This window comes from Mustela erminea, chromosome 15, assembly GCF_009829155.1.
Source record: "Mustela erminea isolate mMusErm1 chromosome 15, mMusErm1.Pri, whole genome shotgun sequence".
Lineage (NCBI taxonomy): Eukaryota > Metazoa > Chordata > Mammalia > Carnivora > Mustelidae > Mustela > Mustela erminea.
Genome location: NC_045628.1, coordinates 73249191 through 73270465, shown reverse-complemented (window position 1 = coordinate 73270465; position 21275 = coordinate 73249191). Strand labels below are relative to the sequence as shown.

The window sequence follows — 21275 nt, the reverse complement described above, 5'->3', positions numbered from 1 at the left end:
CTCCAGTTTTACCTAATAGTCTCTGTACCTCAAACCATTGTTCCCTTCCCTGAAATGCTGTTGAACTTCTTATCTCCATCTTTCATTCTGGTACTTACTTAACCTTTCTTTTTTTTTTTTTTTTTAAGATTTTATTTATTTATTTGACAGACAGAGATCACAAGTAGGCAGAGAGGCAGGCAGAGAGAGAGAGAGGAGGAAGCAGGCTCCCTGCTGAGCAGAGAGCCCAATGTGGGACTCGATCCCAGGACCCTGAGATCATGACCTGAGCCGAAGGCAGCGGCTTAACCCACTGAGCCACCCAGGCGCCCTTACTTAACCTTTCTAATAGATCCCATGCTTGACTTTATTTAATGGTCCCTTTAAAACATAGTTTTCCTGGATACACAGGTTTTAGTTGCCAGCTATTTTCTCCAAGAACTTGGAGAGCCGTAGTTCTTATTCTGGCCTCTATCATTGTTGTTGAAAAGTCTAGCATTTGCCGGTGCTCTCTTTCCTGTCTGGTTTCTTCTTAAACCTTCTCTGTATATTGGATGTTATACCATTTCGATGCCAAAAGTCTAGAAGTGGACTTATTGTTATTTGCACTGCCCACTAGAAATTGATCTTCCTATATGAGTAAATTTTATATTTCATCATTTCTAGAAAATGCTCAGTCATTATCACCTCAGATACTGTCTCTTTTCATTCTCATTATCTCTTGTTCTAGAACTCTAATTACCTGAACGTTAAAACTTTTCATGCTTTCCTTCAAATCTCTTTAACTTTCTTAAATTTTTTCATTGCCTGTACTACCTTCTGGGTAATTTCTTCACCCCCTTTTCCAATGTATAACTTTTTTCCAATGATATCTTTTTTTTTTTTTAATGGTAGCATTATTTATTTATTTTTTTTTTAAATTTTAAATTTTTTATTTTTTATAAACATATATTTTTATCCCCAGGGGTACAGGTCTGTGAATCACCAGGTTTACACACTTCACAGCACTCACCAAAGCACATACCCTCCCCAATGTACATAATCCCACCCCCTTCTCCCAACCTCCCTCCCCCCAGCAACCCTCAGTTTGTTTTGTGAGATTAAGAGTCACTTATGGTTTGTCTCCCTCCCAATTCCATCTTGTTTCATTGATTCTTCTTCTACCCACTTAAGCTCCCATGTTGCATCACCACTTCCTCATATCAGGGAGATCATATAATAGTTGTCTTTCTCCGCTTGACTTATTTCGCTAAGCATGATACGCTCTAGTTCCATCCATGTTGTCGCAAATGGCAAGATTTCATTTCTTTTGATGGCTGCATAGTATTCCATTGTGTATATATACCACATCTTCTTGATCCATTCATCTGTTGATGGACATCTAGGTTCTTTCCATAGTTTGGCTATTGTGGACATTGCTGCTATAAACATTTGGGTGCACGTGCCCCTTTGGATCACTACGTTTGTATCTTTAGGGTAAATAGCCAGTAGTGCAATTGCTGGGTCATAGGACAGTTCTATTTTCAACATTTTGAGGAACCTCCATGCTGTTTTCCAGAGTGGCTTTTCCAATGATATCTTAACAACTATTTTACCTACCTATTGAGTTCTTAAGTTCCATAATATGCTAGTCACTTCTAAAAATTCTCTTTTTTTCCTTTGAATGGTTTGTTATTTCTTACTCATGTTTGTAATTCCATATGTCTCTGTCTTTGAACATTTTATATTCTGTAACTAATCATTTCAATATTTGAAACTGCTGGGGTTTTAAATCTATTGCTTCTTTTTCTGCTGACTTTCACCCAAGGGCGCTCCATTGATCTTTGATAATGAGCTAATGTTAGTCTGGGTGAATCCTAAGAATCTAAATGGAGATTTCCTACAGGGTTCTTGTTTGTTTAGAATGGTGCTAACAGTGCTCAGCTGTGTCCTCTTAGGAGACAGACATGCGGCCTCAGAACTTGCCATTGACTCAAGGCTTGGTCTAAAAGTTGCAGTGCTGATATCCACATCCGTTTGCAGGGGCACCTTGCCCTTTCCTTTTGTTCACTGTTCTTCATTGTCATTTCAGCATTTTGGTTTTGTTTTGTCTTCTCTTTTCCTCTTCTACTTAATTCCCCTCATTTCAAAGACTTCAGAAATGCAATAAAAAATGTTTTATGCAGTAGCTATTATTTTCAAGCAAGAAGACCTTTCAGAATATCTAATCTACCACACTGTTAGTAGTGGATGTCTTGGTGATATTTTTTCCTCTGGGTTCATAGATATGCTCCTAAAAGCTGCGTTTGCCAAGAGTTGAGATTCCCAGATAAATGGAGCATGACTTAAATTATTTTAAACGTAGAACATCAGAGTTAGAAGGCTTAACTTAGACTCTCTCACTCAAAATGGGCCCAGTATCAAGACGGGTTTGTTTAACTGACTGACAGCTTGTGCTAATGAGATCATAGGATTCAGTCCGAGGGTATAGCTTAGTGGTAGAACATTTGACTACATAGGATTCAGTCCCGTTTTCTCTGACAATAGGGTGCGTATAGATCTGTTACCCCTGCTGGAAAGGTTACTCAAAATATCACTCACTGAATGATAAATTAGTGACGTAATCTCATGAAGAAAGGCTAACAATAATTATCACAAATACTTGGCTAATACGGCTGAATTATTAAGGCTTTACTATAACTTTATTTATGGTAGGTAGACTACGCAAGTGAACATTGCCATTGTTGGCCCGCTGTCATAAACTTGGAATTCTGATATTTATTATTTTGTAATTTACTTTTTTGAGAACAAATCTTATCTATTACTATAACTCATTCATTGAATATCACTCTGTCCTTCTCTCCCCAAACCAAAAATTTTAGTAAATAGTGAATGGATAAGGTTTTGTGAATAAAAAGCAAAATAATCTGTAGAAGCAAGAGGTGTTTCAAGCCCATACTGGCATTAAGCACAGTGAATGTTCAGGAAACATCTTGATGAAAACATTAGTTTGGCAAGATAATGAATTATAGCGTATATGAAAAAATTATCACATAATTCTAAGATTGTGTCAAAATCAGGGCTTTCTGGCAATATTTAAATAAATTATGTCCTGGAGCTCAGAGCTTTATGTGTAACAATGGTGTCTAAAACAAGATTAACAGTTACAGTGGAAACTAGGAAAATGCCCCAACCTGCCTCTACCCCTGACTAGGTAATCTGAGCTTTCTGTAAATAAACTCCCTCCAGCTATGCAGAATGATACTGAATTGTTCTATATAGTAAATACATATTTACATGAGTTTTACTGTTCTCCCTAAAAGCAGGGGTGCTAGCCATCAGGGACTGGCATAAAGGAATGATTAGATTCAGACAAGGATCAATAAAGCACACTTGTGCAAATTCGAAGTTAATATCCTGGGATGAATCAGTTTGCACATCTGTTCTCAGCTCTGTGGGAAACCCTCTCTGGAACTTCCTCCCCAGCGGTGTCTTCAAGAGTAAATTCATTTACCCTTCTTAAAACACATACATCATATCTTGTGCACATTTCAACCATTTCAGTTTCAGTTCAAAAGGCTGAATGTTCACACTAGATAAATTGAAGTTATAACATGTTAAATGAAAAATGTTTCCATACTTGTCCTTTTCTGCCTTTAGAAATCATAAATGTTCTTAACTATTATTTGTAATTACTGAGTTCCGAATTTTGTGTGTGCGTTAATATTTCAAAGATTAGCTCTGAAAAGCCTAACACGAAGGGCTGGTGGTTCAACTTTTTAGCTATTTAAATCTATTTCCAAGGCTTAGTATTCATGAAGGAGCCTAGTAAATTCTTTGAAATCTTGACATTTCTTCTTTCTCTAAAAATTGTATTTTCGTGAACTATATACTTAAACTTCAAATAGATTTGTGATGGGCAATTCCTGGCATTTTCTTACACTTAAAAATTCATGCTCAATATTTCAATACCAGAAACCAGCATCCATCCACTTGACAGCAAAACAGAAAATATAAGAAAAACTGATCACCCTGATTTTTTTAAAGTGAACTTAGGCAATTTTTATTTGAAAAGACTCCAGGGCTAGTGAAGGAAAAAGGTGCCTGAAATGTAAGAAAAGATTTTGAATTTTTTCTTCTCATCTTATACTTGATTCCTTTGTTGCCTTCTTGGTTTGAAAAAGGAGAGAACACATCTAAATGTATCTGGAGAAAAATTTAGCTCACTTCTTAAAAGAGAAAGAAATAGTACATTATGTGATCAATAAAATATTTTCTCTTTCAAATTCCTTTTGAATCCTTATTCTATCAAAGGCTGGAATGAAAGAAAGAATGATGAAAACCCCTTGTCTTATGATTTGTGACAACAATATCCAGTCATCAAAGGATAGTTTTTCAAACAGTATCATTAACAACACGATTTATAATATGTAAGAGAATCCGTATCATTCACCTAAAAAATCCTCTGTCCAAATCAAGACTACAAACTGTTTTGTATGTCTATGTAGGCATTTCTCAGTTAGTAAAACATATACTCGGAGAACAAAATCCTACAACAAACTTGCGTAGAAGTCTTTCTGATAATGTGAGAATCGACCAAAATTCCCTTCCTATACTTGAACTTGCACTAACTCTGCTGTGTTAGAAGCCGCTCTCAGGATGTAAGAACTAAGCTGTAATTCATGTTTTCTAATAGGCGTTCAACAAGAATTGAAGGCAAGAATAAAATTATCCACTTCAAAAAGGAATATGGTTATAGAAGAAGTAAATGTTTAAAATATTGTGCAAGTGTTTTACAGTGACTATTAAACCCAAGGCCATATATTTTCATTATTACTATCTTTCTGTATATTATTTGAAAACATTTAAGTACACTTGCATAGGTATTCTCTGTGTATTAGTCAGTAAGTAACTTTTTGTCATTTGTTTCTTGCGTTAAAAAACATATTCGTAGTTTCCTCACCTAATCAGTGAAAATCTATATCCCTTCCTATGTAAGAACTGTGTATGTTTGGATTTTAAGTAAGAGCAAATTGCGCTACATGCTTTGAGGGGAAACAATTCTTACATGATTTAAATAAAATGTTTCCTATCTAACAATTCCAAAGTCTTCTTTGTGCCTCTCTGTCCATCCTATAATGAAATAACGACCAAGAATACAACTGTAGGTTTAAAATAAAATGAAACAGAAAAGAAAGAGTGAAAAAGATAGGCTGCTAGTGACAAGACTGTCTCCCCTCATGCCAGTAAGGTTCTAGCTGTGAGCATGCTCAGACACATGGGAGGACAGAAGTTACTATATCAGAACTCCTTCGGAGGTATAAGGAGGATACATCCAATACTTCAATTGCTGTAAACCTATTGTTATTTTTCTGGTATTAAACATCTCTTCAACCTCAGACTGATTGCAATGTTCCTTCTCCTTCATTTCATCGTCCTGATAGATATCAAAGGTAAGGCTGCTACTTTCTCGCTTAAATGAGTGCAATTCCAAAAGAATAGGAAATAGAATATTTCTATTTAGTTCTAACATATTTATAATAGACTCGGTGCAGTGTTTGAGAAACAGACATCTAGTTTACACGATCATTGTCATGATCACTAATTGCTTATAGTCCCATCCTAGCAACAAATTTTTCATGGAAACTTGCTTTTATGTGTTACTAAAATCGTAGATAAAACATCTTTAAAAAACAATGTTGAACATGTCAGTTATAATGGAGAAAATAATTTTTAGTATTTGTAACAAAAGGATGACAAATTAATAAATTAAAATGTTGCCTTATGAAACTTCAACCTGTTGAAATAGCTTCATAAAATGCATGTAACTGTTAGTTGCTATGTTTCGTTGTTAACATAGTTAAACTGGGAACTGCAAAAAAAAAAAAGAAAGCCACAGATAAATCTAAAAATCAGAAGCTCTCCAGAAGGACCAACCTATATAAAATAAAATCATTTAAAATGTACAAAAGTATACCTATTTAGATAATTCTCTTTACTGTTCTTAATTTTTAAAGATTTTTATTTCAGCCAAGCTGGTAATTTGCAAGTTAGTGGTATTTTTCTTGTAAAGTTAAGAAAAAAAATTAATCTTCACATATTTTTAAAGAAAAATATAGACTTGTTTTGTTATGAGCTTGTACACTTATATCTCTATATAAGACCCACAGCATGTGAGTTTTATTATTATTATTATTCAAAATATCTGTTTAAGTACATAGTTTTTCTTAAAGAATTTTGATAAAACTGAGAGTAAAAGAATTTGAAATTATTTTTATTTTCTGAGAAATTTGTTATAGGTTTTTAATAAACTCAAAAATGAACTCAACTGAACATTTATAATCTCGAAATAAAATGCAGTACTTATGAGCAGTTATTTACAAACTAACAAATAAAAGATTTTTTAAATATTAAATTTAGTTTGAATTTAAAATATTAAAATTTTGTTTGAAATTATTTTAAAATATTATTTTAATACACTTAGCATGATTTTTATTTTGGAATTTAAACTCTCTTATATGAAAACATAAGTTATCATTTAAGTGTGATCTTACGTGTTTCTTAAAGAGAAAGAATATATGAATTCACTTGACATGAAGTACTGTTGTAGAAAGCAGTCCATTTCTTTGATTTAAGGTCTTCCTTTGGTTCATATCTTATGTACATTTGTAATATTCCATTTAGTATGATTTTTAAGAATAGAAGTTAAGAAATAGGTTCTTGGATCCAAAACACTTTATAGAGGTCATCTGTGCCCTTAATTCTTAACTGTACAGGGGATTGCAACTATAGTTAACCAATTTTACTATAGTACTGCTTTTGCTTGTGGTAATGCATTTAATTGATTTTGAAAAACAAAATCTTTGGGATGAAAAACATCTATTCCTGAAATAATGTTTTAAGGTTGACCATAATGTAATGGTATTCTTTAAAAAAAAGAAGGAAAGAAATTTTAAACAGATGATTTTGGGTTTTATTTCTAAGTATATGCCGTATTTCAGATCCGTAGTACCACCCTGATAAATATTTCAATTGTAATTCCCTGGAAATTTTCATTTTCTGATTTTACATTACTTTTAACTGCCAATTTAACCCTTTATATTTAAAGTTATTTATTTTCAAAATTAGACATACTAATGCTTTGATATCTTACTCCTTTTTATAAAAATAATAATCACTTGTTATATAATTAGTGAACCTTCTTTTTCACAATAAAATTATAGATAGATAAAGCAGTTAGGCTATAATAAAGAAAAGTCATTCAGAATTATGTAAGAGCACAGACTGCTTCTTAAATTTACTTAAATATTTGCGATAGATTCTTAGGCCACAGCTAAACAAAAGTAAAATGTAGACATTTTGTTATGATCTTTTCTCTTCTGGCTAGGATCACCCTTGAATGCCTAAGGGATGAATGAAACTGACTAACTTAAGCTACAGACATTAACTGTTAAGTAAAGATAACATATCCTCTTATAACTCCATACATGTATTTTATCAATTTATTCACTGGGTATCCTTATTAACCAGCCTCAAACCACCTCCTCCCCAAAAAAAGTTTTTTGTGGACTAATTATGGACAATATTACCAACCAAAAAATCCGGGCTTCTGTGGGAAATTAATAGCATGAATGCCTCCAATGCTACCCGGTAACTACCAGTTGCTATTTAAATAACTTGCAAACCTTCAAAATATGGAGTCAGTGGAAATAGGGCTCAAACAGTATTTTGAAGTGAGCAGTATTTGACTGCCCCCTAGTGGACAAGTTCAAAGCTCAGCTTGGAGGCTTCTTTTCCAAGTAACGTCACTTCTGATTGGTTGCTGTGACTTCAGAAAAGGTTTTCAACTAAATTTTAATTTCACACAATTACATCATGCTGCTGGGAGCTGTGAAAATCAATTATACTGCAAGCCAGTCATACAGAGAGGCTAACGAGGCACCACTAATGAAAAAGAAACTCACCTGCTTGAAGGCTGAAAGGAGCCCACTGTGAGCCAAGAGGGAAAATATCAGAAACCCAGAAGGGAAGGCTATTTGAGATATGTTCTCTCTAAAGGCACTAAGTAAATACACCCTGGACCAGACGTTATTCATTTGTTCATCTTATTACAAACAAATATGACCAGATATGTTAGGAGTTTTAAGGACTCTTACTAGAACTAACAAAATTGGCTGTCGCCTGGATTTTAGAGGAAAAGATTGGTATGCCTTCAAATAAGTTAGTATTGAAATATGGTACACTTTTATCCTAGAAAACTGTGGCCTGAATAAAATTCAGTTACCTAAGAATAGCTTTTGTGTACATAATTATATAATGATAAATGCACAACATTTTCTGGAATACATATTAAATACTATATATAAATATATATATTAGTATTTATATTTATACATATATTTATAATATATATATATTATATATATATATATATATTTCTACATCCAGGTATAGTATTTAAGAGCCCAAAGTGGCTTGGTTTACTTTTTATTTGTTTGGTTAATATATAATTTAACATTCATCAGAAAAAAATTAATGTGCTTGTTTTACATGAATTATCTGAAAATGAAAAAAAAAAACCTGTCTTCTATGCTTTATTCACACTCATCAGTTTCTCACTCCATACTTCCAGTCATTGAGTATGTGCAGAAAAAAATTAAATTTGCAATCATTTCAACCGTGTTAAATACTTCAGAAGAGTGTCTTCCAATCAAAGTAAACTGATTTATTTATGCTCCTGTGACTAAATAAATTTTTGAACATCATAAGATTAGAAAGCAATTTCAAATGAGGAATTGGCTTTATTGATAAAATGGTAGACCACTTGTCTTATGCTGCTCCTTCTCTCCACTGTTCTTCTGGCTTCTGTCCTTACCTCTGTTCTTGCTTACACCTCTCTCTTTCCCAAAAGGGCCCCCCCCATCCCCTGCAGTCCCACAGCGGACCCTTGCTTAGATTCGCCTCCCACCACGTTTAGCCCCTCTTCTCCTCACCTCTGCACACACCCATCTCAGATGCCTGCGCAGCCTCTCTTGCTGTCATTTCTCCAGCTCGGCCTCTCACTGTGGTCTCCTCCAAGCCTCCTGGCCTCTGAAACCTCTTCTCTCTCATCTTGCTGCCTCCACTTTTCAACTCTTTTGTTCTTGGAGCTCTTACCTTCTCAGACTCAAGCTTCCCGCTTTCCATAGCTCAAGCCCCCTAATTCCTATACCTACTCTGCTTTGATTGTTAGCATCTGTCTGGTCATCTCCCCTTGGAATCCATCTGCCATTCCATTTCCTCCTTCCTCAAGCATGCCTCGCCTCTCATGGCCTCCTGTCGCTCTTGAGCTTCCTGCCCAGAACTTCCTGTATCTGTCTTGTCCCCCTCTGAGGCCCTTGTCTCCTTGCTGTTGTTTGTGGCTGGTCCCAGTGGCTCCTGGTCTGGTCGGCGGTCCTCATTTCTTTGGCTCACATTGCTAGAGCACGTGTCCCAACACAAGCTCATTTCTTATACATATCGTGTCTCCTTATAACTTCAACCCCACCGCGCACTCGTGTTTTAGGTCCATGGTAATTGCCTGACAATTCTGAAATCCAGAAAGCTCTGAAAACGGAGGATATAAAAAACTCTTTTGTCAAAATTGACCGTAAGCCATATAGACTCTTCACTTATCATTTTATTGAAAAATTTCACACATTGTGATACAGATAAATGTGTGTTCTTATATTTTGTGAATTTAAATATGTGTTTGATTATATGATTTTGCCCCACACCCAGCAGGGAATGTTATCTCATTTATAGCATATGCATCATATTAACTTTCTAGATTCTAAAGCAAATTATAAATTCTCAAATAAACGTTTCACCGATTGGGTTTCTTTTAAGGTGTTAAAGATCTGTACTCACGATCACCCTATTCGGATTACCAACTGTCCCATGCCACATGACTCTCCCCAGTGCTATATGACTATTTTCTTTCCCCAGGGAAGTTCTGTATTATTAGAATAAGTGTTCAATGAAAGAGAGAGATCATTTTAACTATTTCTTCCTTCCTGTAATTCCAGTTTATTTTTTACTCAATCTGTTCAGATTTTTAAAAAAATGTTTGGCGATGATATTTTCCATTTCAATAATTCCAACTGTATTTAAATCTGTCTGTTCTGGTTTTATAAACTTCCACTCCTACCTCATTATATTTTTCCTTCCATTATTTCTTTGAGAATTTTAATCATACAGATTTACACTGCTTTTTAAAATACTATCATCTAATTCCCCAGGGATAAATCCTCCCTTTTCTGAAGCCCTGGACATTTTCATAAAGTCAGAGGGACTTTCCTCCTGCATGCCTCTCCCTCGGAGGGATCCCATCATCGCCTCGACATCACCCACTGAAGTGTTCAGATCTGAGATGTAGTTTATGTTTGAATCCTGGTGATTTTACCAGTTCCGAATCTTTTGTGTTCAGTTTGCAAAGCACTACTGCTTCTTTCGCTGCTGGCATGGGCAGGGAAATTTCCAATTCACAACCTTGGGTGGTCATCCCCCATTCATCATCGGGATCTCGGCCCTGTAGGTCCACGCACCTGTTGGCCCGGGCTGCATTCGGTCCTTATCACAAAGGGTTTTCGTGCCCAGGCCTAGTGCTCATCCAGTCCCACCTACGGTGCTAACTCCGTGGCTTTTGCTTTGTTCATATTTGTGGAGAGTCCTCTCTATGAGCTTTATGTTTTAATGAAGAAACATAGTTTCAATCTTTTTTGTGCCTATGGAAAAGTTGTGGGGAGCATATTCAGAACTTGCTCATATCAGAACACCTTGATGCAGAAGCTCAGAAAAGAAGGTAGTTTTCATTCTTCCGATTTTGCTTATCAGAAAATGGACACTGATAGGCTCACAAACCAGAGATTTGGAGTACTAAAATGAAGTGCCATACGAATGTAAGATTTAGGGTAGGGGAGGTAGCAGTGTGGCAAGGAGGCTAGACAGGGTTAGCAGAACTGTGTTCGAGTCACTGCCTTATCCTTTACCAGCCTTGCCTTCAGCATACCAAATAATCTCTTAGCCTCAGCCATAATATCATTATAACTGCTGGGTTTCTAAATACCACTTGTGGTGATGTTTAGGGAATAGATTCTAGGATTCCGCCCCCAGTAGATTCTGTAGGTCTAGGCTAGGGCACAGGACTCTGCACTGTACAGAATCAGGCCAGGTGATCTGATAAATTTTTCTTATGGATAACATTTCTAGAAACACTGGTATTAAAGTTAGCCCATCAAAATAGAAGTACGCTTTTTTCCAAGAAGAGATGCTGATTCCTGGCTATACTCCTTGTGCACATCAGGCTGCTAATTGGGTTCACTGCATGATGTAACATATTAATTCTACTTGAAATTTTCTTAATTTTGAGAATTATATGAACAAATTAAATACTTAGCAAGGGAATAGCTGAACCCATATTGTCTAATGATCACTATACAGTCTCTTAGTGGGTAGAAAAAAATATATAAATGATTTGCACATTTAACTATGAGGTAGTCCTGATGTTAATTACCACTCCCTTTTTTTTTTTTTTTTTTTTTTTGGAAGAATCTGTCAATCCATGACAAAATGACTAGGGAGGCACTCTTCTGATTTAGAGTGAGTTCCTCTTTTTCTTTCATCCCCTGGTTTTCATTACCCATTTTGTTTGTTTGTTTGTTTGATTATGGTCCAGTCAGCGGATGCCAGATAGTCATCTGCCTATGGCAGGACAAGAGTGCGAATTCAGACACTCTCCTCACTCCCCTTCCCCCCCTTCCCCTCCCTTCCTCTCCCCTCCCCCACCCACATCTGTGTCTCTCTCATACTCCCCCGTGTGTCTGAGATTTTCAGGCTCAACCACATCGGCTAAAAATAGTTTATCTATTATTGTAGCTATTTCTACTCTTAATTCTCTTTCATGTAAATTCACAAAATATAAGAAATTCAAAGGATATTGATTCACTTCCATTCTTCCGTGGCAGGCTACCGCAAAAATACGCCCTCAAAAGTCTTAAATTCTGAGAGTGAGATAAGAGAGTGTTTAGGTAAACTTACTTATAGTCAGGAAAGGGATAATACTCCATGCTGAGTGTTGGTGAAGAATTCTGTTCCTTTGCTCAGAGACTATTCCTTTATTGGCTGTTTCCTACTTCCACTTATAAATGCCACTCTTGCTATAACTAGCATTAAAATTATCTACTTGGAAAAATAAGTGGCCCTCACAAAGAGCACAGGGTTTTTCAAATGCAATGTGATGTTTATCCATTGTATCGGTGAACTGCAAGAGTTTTGTAAAGAGGAAAGCATGAGGAAATTATTTGTACTATAACCTGACTCCCAGACATAGAGCATATACTATAAGTCAGTGTGGGCCACCTTACCTCCACCTACATAGAATCTACCTGGAAATCAGGAGAAACTAACCACCTCTCCCTTTCAATGGTACATAACTTAAGCAAAAATGCCAACATATGGGACTCCTGGGTGGCTCAGTCAGTGAGCCAGGATCCTGGGACAGAGCCCCTGTGGGGCTCCCTGCTCAGCGGGGAGCCTGCATCTCCCTCTCCCTCTGCACTCTCCCTGCTCATTCTCTCTCTCTCTCTCTCAAATAAATAAATAAAAGCTTTTTTTAAATGCCAACATAGGGGGACGCCTCCACCTGGGTGGCTCAGTTGGTTAAGAAGCTGCCTTCCACTCAGGTCATGATCCCAGCGTCCTGGGATCAAGTCCCACATTGGGCTCCTTGCTCGGCAGGGAGCCTGCTTCTCCCTCTGCCTCTGCCTGCCATTCTGTCTGCCTGTGCTCGCTCGCTCTCCCTCTCTCTCTCTGACAAATAAATAAAATCTTTAAAATAAAATAAAATGCCAAAACAGGGGCACCTGGGTGGTTCAGTGGGTTAAAACTTCTGCCTTCGGCTCAAGTCATGATCCCAGGGTCTGGAATCAAGCCCCGCATCAGACTCTCCCTGCTTGGCGGGGAGCCTACTTCTCCCTCTCCCTCTGCCTGCTGTTCTGCCTACTTCTGCTCTCTATCTCTCTGTCAAATAAATAAATAAAATCTAAACAAACAAACAAAAAAACCCCACACAGCATAAATTGATTTTCCTACATTTCTGTAGATCAGAAGTCTTTAAAAAAAAATACTATATATATATATTTTTTTTTTTTTAAGATTTTATTTATTTGACAGAGATCACAAGCAGGCAGAGAGGCAGACAGAGAGAGAGGGGAAAGCAGGCTCCCCACTGAGGAGAGAGCCCAAGGCGGGGCTCAATCCCAGGACACCAAGATCATGACCTGAGCCGAAGGCATTGGCTTAACCACTGAGCCACCCAGGCACCCCTCAATACTATATTATATGCCATTAATGAACACACCACAATTTTTATCTATTTTATTTTTGAGGACATTTGGGTTTGCTTCCAGTTTGAGGTTGTTATGAAGAATGCTTCTGTGAGTATTGTCTGAGTCTCTGGACACACAGGTGCGTGCATTTCTCTGGGCACATGCCCGGAAATAAAACTGCTGACTCATCAGGCTTTCAAGGCATTGAGTTTAGCGGATAATGACAGATGGTTTCCCAAACCCTTGCTCCAAGGAACACCCCACTGGGGCATGAGAGTTTGCATAGCCGCACATCCTCGCTAAAAAGTATAGAATCAGTGGTTTTTAACATTAGAGTCATACTGGTAGTCTGTGGTGATAGATTATAGTTTTAATTTGCATTTCCCTACGTACTAATTAGATTTAATGGTTTTCCAAATGTTTTTGGCCATTTGTGTATACGCTTTTGTTACATGTCTCTTCAGTTTCTTGCCCGTTTTCTATTTACTCTCTTCTACTCATTAATTTATAGGAACTCCCTTTCCCCGCCCCCCATACACATACTCACATACACTCACACACACTCACACATATGTATATTCTAATTACAAATTTTCTGAACCATCTTCTACTCTGTAGCTTGCCTTTACTCTGTAGCTTGCCTTTACACTTTCTTAATGGTATCTTTTTTCATTTTTTTGCAACAGACCTTCTTACTTTTAATATAGTCTAATTCGGGTCTCTTTTCCTTTATGATTAATGCTTTTGTTTCTTTTCTGGTTTTTTGTTTGTTTGTTCATTTGTTTTATTGTAGTCTCCTTAAAATCTCTACCCCAAAGCCATAAAGACTTTTCCCTTCTTATCTTCCAGAAAGTCTATTGGTTTACCTTTAATATTTAAATATAATCCACCTAGAAACATCTTTCCCCTACCGCTGTTCTGCAGTGCCACTTGGTCATAAATCAAACGTTCACATCTGTCTCTTTCAGAACTTTCTATTCTATTCAATTTGTCTATTGTTCACCCTTTCCCTCCCAGTATTACACTACACAAATTATTGTAGCCTCGTAATAAGTCTTAGTTTACAGATAAATCCTTTTGCTTTGCACACGTTCTTCCAGACTGACCAGGCTCTTATTGAGCTTCTAGAAATATGTGCCCTTTAGAAACAATGTATCCATTTCTATGTGCATGTACATACACACTCCTGGATTTTTACTGTAATTTCTTTGAACCTGTAGATCAATTGGGGGAAGAATTAACATCTTTAAAATATTAAGTCTCCATTTATTTGTGTCTTTAATGTCACTTGGCATACTTTACATAAATGCCTTGCAGATTTTTGTTAGATTTATCCCCAAATATAGAACACTGTTGATACTATAATAGAAGGTATTTTTTGAACATTTTTGTTTCTAATTGTTTGTTGCTGGCATATAGAAATGACGTTGATTTTCAGAAACCTTGCTGAATTCACTAATACTAGTAATTTTTTTGTTTTTATGTTCACAATCATATCATTCATAAATACAGTTGTATTTCTTCTCTTCCAATATTTAAACCATCAATTTACTTGCCTGTCTCACTACATTTGCTAAAGTCTTCGACTACAGTGTTGAACAGATGTAGAAATAGTGGACATTGCTGTCCTGTTCCCAATCTCAAAGGGAAAGCCTTCAAAATTCCACTATTAAGCATATTATATACTACCAGTTCTTACAGATATCTTTTATTAAATCAAGCAAGCTACCTTCTATTTTTAGTTTGCATACTTATTTTAAAGTCAGAACTTGATACATCCATCTCTGGAGCCCCTGTCATAAGCAAAATTAATGACAAATGACAGACTGAATGAAAATATTTGTGAGTTATAGACCAGAGGGCTAAGCTCTCTAAAGAATTCTAATAACATTGCCAAATTCGATTTTCTCACACATAGTTCCAAACACTATGTTCCAGGCCTCTGCTATCAGGAACGAAAGTTTTACCAGTCCAAAAGCATAAATAAATGAGGTTTGTTTTTTTTTTCATAAAGCTAAGTGTATTCCTTTAAAGGATTGTCTTTTTTCGTGTGTAATTTTTTTGGTGTAATTTTTAATGATAAAATGCTGTTTTCTAATAAATCATTATTGTAATACCCTAATTGTAATTTAGGGTTTTAATTTTTTTTTCTTATTTGACAAACTAAAATATTAATAACTTGTTGCAGGTCCCTCTTAATTTTTTAATTGACTTGATGGTCTCAGAAGTCTTTGACCATATGCTTATCAATGATCTTTAGGGTGTTGACAAAGAAAAAGGAGCCAAAGCATCAATGAGATATAGATATAGATTATATAGATATAGATATAGATGGGATATATAGAGATATATGAGCTTTAGAGAATATGGAGCAGAAGTAAACCAGGGCAGTGAGATATCACAAAGCCATGAGAAAAAGGTTTTCAGCCTGGTGGCTGTGGTTGGCTGTGTCAAATGCTACAGAGAACTGAGTAAGAGGAAGACTATAAAATATCTACTGCTTCTAATAACAAAGAGGACATGATTCCAATGGGAGACTTTTAGCAGAGCATCAAGGCCAAGACCAAACACTTTGGGTTGAAGGCAGAAAGGTTGATGAAGAAGTGGAGACATTGACTTGTATGAATTTTTGAGAAATTTAATTTTGAAGAGAGAAGTGGGTCTCAGTTCTGCTGCAGATACAGTAGAATTTGGGTTGATGGGTTGGTTGATTTTGTTTGCTTGATTGGCTGGTTGGTTGGTTGGTTTTGAAGGTGAGATCTGATTGAATAAGATTAATATTTAAAAACCAGTGGAGAAGGACACCTGGGTGCCTCAGTCGGTTAACCGTTTGCCTTCAGCTCAGATCATGATCTCAGGGTCCTGGGATGGCTCTCTGCTCCACAGGGAGACTGCTGCTCCCCCTGCTTCTGTTCTCTCCCTCTCTCTCTCTCTGACAAATAAATAAATAAAATCTTTTTAAAAATGGTGGAGAAACAGGGATATTAAAATATAGAAGTAAAAGATGATAATTAACGAGTGAGAGTCTGAGAATATGAGGTCAAGTGGAATATAGAACATAGATGAACAACTTCAGCACAGGCAGGGAAGGAGATCTTCATCCTTTGTCATCAAAGAAGCCCTCAGGGCCTCAGCTTAGGACTGTTGGCTTCTATTGGCTCAATACCAGCTGTCTATGTGAATGGTGCCCCATGCTTGTGTGAGGTACATCCTGCCCAGGCACATGCAGAGTTTTGTATGTAGGTAAATCTGTAAGTCAGTGGAAATAGAATTGTGGAGAATTACCAGCAACAGGAGGAAGAGCTGATGAAATTCCCTTGACAGAGCAGTCAGCAGACTGGGGATGAATTGGAAGAGCAAGAGAAGGGAAAGGGAGCCACCCTCACTCCCTTCCACACTTCTCATGCCAAGTTTCCATCAGGCTTCACTTTCACAAGCACTCTTTCCATGTTCTTCTGCCTCTCATCCACCACGGTGATCATTCTCCGAGTGCATTGTGCTCAGGCAGGTTTTAAGAAGAAAAGTCTCTCAAACTCATGAAGAACAAGTTAGGTATCTAAATACTAAAAGACAATATTTTAACTTAAATGAATTCATCCTTAAGGTGAGGTTTAAGCAGTTTAATGGTGAGTAGCAGAGATATTTTTGGAAGGTAAGTCTTCCTGTTGTCCTTATATCTTTTATAACCCATCAAGGGACACAACATTTAGTTCATAAGCCACATAAAGGTGCCCAGCGAAGGAAAACATGGGTCTGAGATCCATCCTTGTTGATGGTGATACTGGCAATTTGAAGTTCTCTTGTTTTCTAATTTAAACATCTGTTGAGCTTATACTCTGTTCTACCTGGTTTCTCATCATTTCCCCCAATCTGTTTGTTCAAACATTGGACAATCATCTTCAGAGGGAGATGGGGTGGTAGTTTCTGCAGAACATCTGTGAATAGAATCCTGAGGGACTTGCGCAGGCTGAGATGGTTGGTTTGTCCCAGAAGAACATGTCAGAGATAGAAGCTTAGAGAAACTCTGTTAAGGCAGCAGTCTTTAAAATGAAAAGTAGGTGGGTAAATGTATGAATAAAACTGGATTGAATCCTATACAACCTGGTTGATATGGTCACACAATACTGTCAGGGAAGGGAGGACCACACAGAGGCATAAAAACATAAGATTTCTAAGTTAAAAAAAACAACAACAAACAAGAGGCCAATTTCTGTCCACTCACCTTAGCATAAAAGTTTTTTAGAAAGACTTTACTTGTTACCCCCAAACAATAAATCATCCATCCCACAAGAGTGGGCTTCTATGATGCTCAGACTCTTCCTAGAAATAGGAGGGCTTCTAGAAGGTGGATTCAGTGAATGAGCTGGATTTGCTTTTGCTTTGCATCATGAACAGAGTTGATGCTTCTCTTAGACATCCTAGCACCTCAGCTCTAGGTGGGATTAGGCGTTGTCTACCCTAATGACCTAGCACATCGAAGGCACTGTTAACATTTCTGCATGTGGAATAACTGTTTCTCCTGGTGCTGCCTCTCTTTAGAGGAAAGAGTAGCAGGCTCTTCAGTCAATAGCAGAGGCATCATCTGCATCTGAATTGAACTCCACTAGGAGTGGAGCATTCTGGGAAATGGCCTCATTGGCCGGGATCCTGTATATTCCCCCTGAGACTGTAGAGCTGTCATCCCTGGTGTTAGTGTGGAAAGAATCTCAGCCAGAACACCAGGTTGAAGGGAAAAGTGCTTTCTTCAGCTTCACACAGGACTATTATTGGCAAAGAATCAGAGAAAACAAAGAGGGACTTGCACATCTCCATGGATTCTTAAACTGAGGGCCTAAAAAAGCATTTTCACCTGTTGTTTCCCAGTAACACGAGGAAGGCGTTGGCAGGCAACAAAAAATGTCTTGGGCAGCAGTCCAGTTGGCCTCAAAAGGCTATCAAGGAGTCATTTAAAAAGCTCTTTTCACGGACATGTCCGGAATATTGACCAGAAGAGAGAAGAAGCACTCACTGAGCAATTTTCTCTCACATGTTCGAACCTCCCCTCAGCTGTGTGTTTGGCAAGAGTCCCATAGAAATCGCTGCAGAAGCTATCAACATAGCTTTTATGTAGGCATCCTCCATTTTAATAATCCCTAAGTTTCAATAAAAACTTATCTCTTTCCACTTCCACAGATGGCAGGAAGACTAGATGGCAGAATATGCTTTCTACAGACTGCTATTGATTCTTTTTCAGTATGTGCCAAATACTGCAGGAATTCTTAATTATTTTAAATTATATAATGAGTGGAAAAAATAATAAATGGAGTACTTGGAAAACTAAACAATATTTTTGTTATTAAAATTAAAATACAAGCTTGCAATTTTGAGAAGTTTAAATCTTGAAAAGAGCTCTTCCTTCAATTCTTTTTATCCCTAAATGATCCATTTATTCATTCACTCATTAAAAAAATGACTGAGCATCAAGTAAGCACCAGGCACTTCAACAAAAGGGATTTAGGATACAGAAGGGACGGCATAAGAAATAGATTTCATTTATTTATTTTCCTTCCACATAAAATTTATACCTTGAGAATGTCTTCAGGAAGATGCCTAAGTGCAAAATAGGGGCTAAGAGGAATGTAATTGATAAGTTCAGTTTGCACATGGTTAGTCTCTCCCTTCCCCTTTCCTCACCTTAACTGGCCAGATGTATTCCATTTTCCTTCCAGGGACAGGGAAATAAGGTTTTTCCCTCTTGTCTGTGACAGTTGATTACTTATCTTGCTCTGAATCTGCATCTGGGAGATGGATCTTAGTTAGGTTCAGCCCGCAAGGAATTCAAGGTTACCTTCATGGTAAACCCCCAAGGGAACACAATATATTGCCTTCAAAATGTCTTAGCTTTCTATTTCAAAATTGTCTTTAATGAAATGTCTAATCACCTCTACTAGGTCATTAAGAGAATACTATTATTATGAGGTTGTAAGGGCATTTTCATTGCTTTTCTGACACTTACAACTCCCTGTTAGCTTTCAAAGTGATTTGAGGCTGCTTAAAATAGAAACCATATATGTCATATGGATTTTCAAATAGAAAAACCTGAGGAAGTAGGGGAAGCTTTCGTTTGGTCCCTGTTATTTTTTTCTTAGAAATCACATAAAAAATTCTTCAATGCTAAGGCACAGCAAGCTTTCTTTCTACTTTAGAGTTTCTTTCTTAAAGTCCTATTTTCTTGCTCTGTGTTGAAATTGCCCTCATACCAACATTAACTGAGGGCTTATTATTGGCCAGGCACTCTCTAGTACTTCATAAGCACTAGCTTATTTAGCTCCTGAAACACATCCATAAGGAGGATATTACATGAACTTTATTTTAAATATGAGGAAACTAAATTTTGAGCTTAAGTAGTGTGCTTAAAGTCTAGTGAGTGGCAGAGAGAATTCCAGTCTAGGCAGGTCTGATGGTCCCCAGAGTACTTCATCACGAATGAATATTTGTCATATACCATTAGTGGATCATGAGATCAGTTTAGTGGCTTGTAATCCCAAATGTGAGTAAGATAGAATAGCAATGATCAGAGTATATCCCACAAAGTAAAAAGCAAGTTATATTTCAAGAAATTTTATTTTCAGTGTGAGTCTGTTTGTATGCTGAACTGTGACACTAAATACATGTCTGTGAGTTAGTATCATAAAAAATTTCAAAGCTGCTTCACTAAGATATATTGACTCTCACTCATCTACATTCCAAACACAGGAGGACTACTAGTTTTTTATAAATCTTTCCTCTACAGAAATGTTTACAAGAAAGGAGAGACTTAAAAATATGTGACTCAGTACACCTTTCCCTGTGTGAATAGGCTTAAGAAGCCAACTCCCAGAGCCATGCAGCAGAATTTCCCTGAAACAGTCAGACCTGACCAGTCTTATGCCAACTGGCTAAGGTAAATCACTCATCGACCACTGCAACAACAGCAAAACAAGTATTTTTTGCTTTGGTAAGAACAATAATCCAATGTGTAGAAAAGCATCCAAGAGCAACCCTCCCCATCTAGGGAAGGTGTAGCAGATGGAGCAGCAGCAGCTTCTGGGGTAGAGTCTGCATTGGTATGTCCAGCTGTCCCTCAGGAGGGCCAGCTTCTCTTTGTGTCTCTGTGTGTACTTATTAAAGGGAAGTGAAAATTAGACAAAGTGAGCAAAGACATACCAAATATTATGTTTTCTAAGATGTTAAACTATTTTTTATGAACCTCCTCCCTAGGAAAGACAATTTAGTTCTCATATCCTCTCTCCCCATACATTGTGTTATGAAGGTATCAATTAAAGCAGGAAGCTGCATTTCAAGGGGCGTAAGTTCTCTTCAAGGGCGGATTAAAAATAGTCTCCTTGTGCATGGAACATAAGAGAGGACAAAAACTGAATAGTGACTAGGTCGAATGAGAAAATAAAAAAGGAATAAAAAAGAATGTAATTTGACAAAATTACTCTGTGGATAGGATGACCAAAAACATTTCAGAAATTTAGATGTAAGAGACATTCTTTGAATTTCAAAAGAGTACTTTCCAGAAAATAAAGAGATGCTTTCTGCAAATACTCTAGTATAATTGTGGAAGTCATGTATTTTTTTAAAGGAATGCAAGACAAAACTTCACAAAAATTGACTGAAAGAGAGGCACTCAGTCATGACTGTGGTTCAGTATAACTAATTCAGTATAACTAATTAGTAATACTAATTGGGAGCAAGGGGCATTAGCAAGGTGTTCCTATCTCTGCCACTGAAGGTTGGCATCAAGGCCAGGAGCTCCCTTGGACTGGTGATATCACACTTTTTAATATAGCAGAAGGACAGAGAACAAACCTTCTATGTCTTTCTAAACTGATGACAGCACTTAAGTTCCTTACACCTGAAACATAAAGGAAAATATCCCCCATACATAGAGTGGTAGAAGGAATAACTGAGATAAACCCCTTGTGCAATTGGCCTGGGACACAG

General features: G+C 37.0%; 1 protein-coding gene across 1 annotated transcript in view; it reads left to right on the top strand.

Moving 5' to 3' along the window:
• The first annotated feature begins 5300 nt into the window (after window positions 1–5300).
• The window catches only part of RXFP2 (relaxin family peptide receptor 2), a 57777-nt gene continuing 41802 nt past the window's right edge, over window positions 5301–21275 (top strand). The window contains exon 1 of the mRNA XM_032314842.1: window positions 5301–5411. Within this exon, the coding sequence (XP_032170733.1) occupies window positions 5369–5411 (43 nt within the window). The 5' untranslated portion in view covers window positions 5301–5368. The remainder of the gene's footprint in view (window positions 5412–21275) is intronic.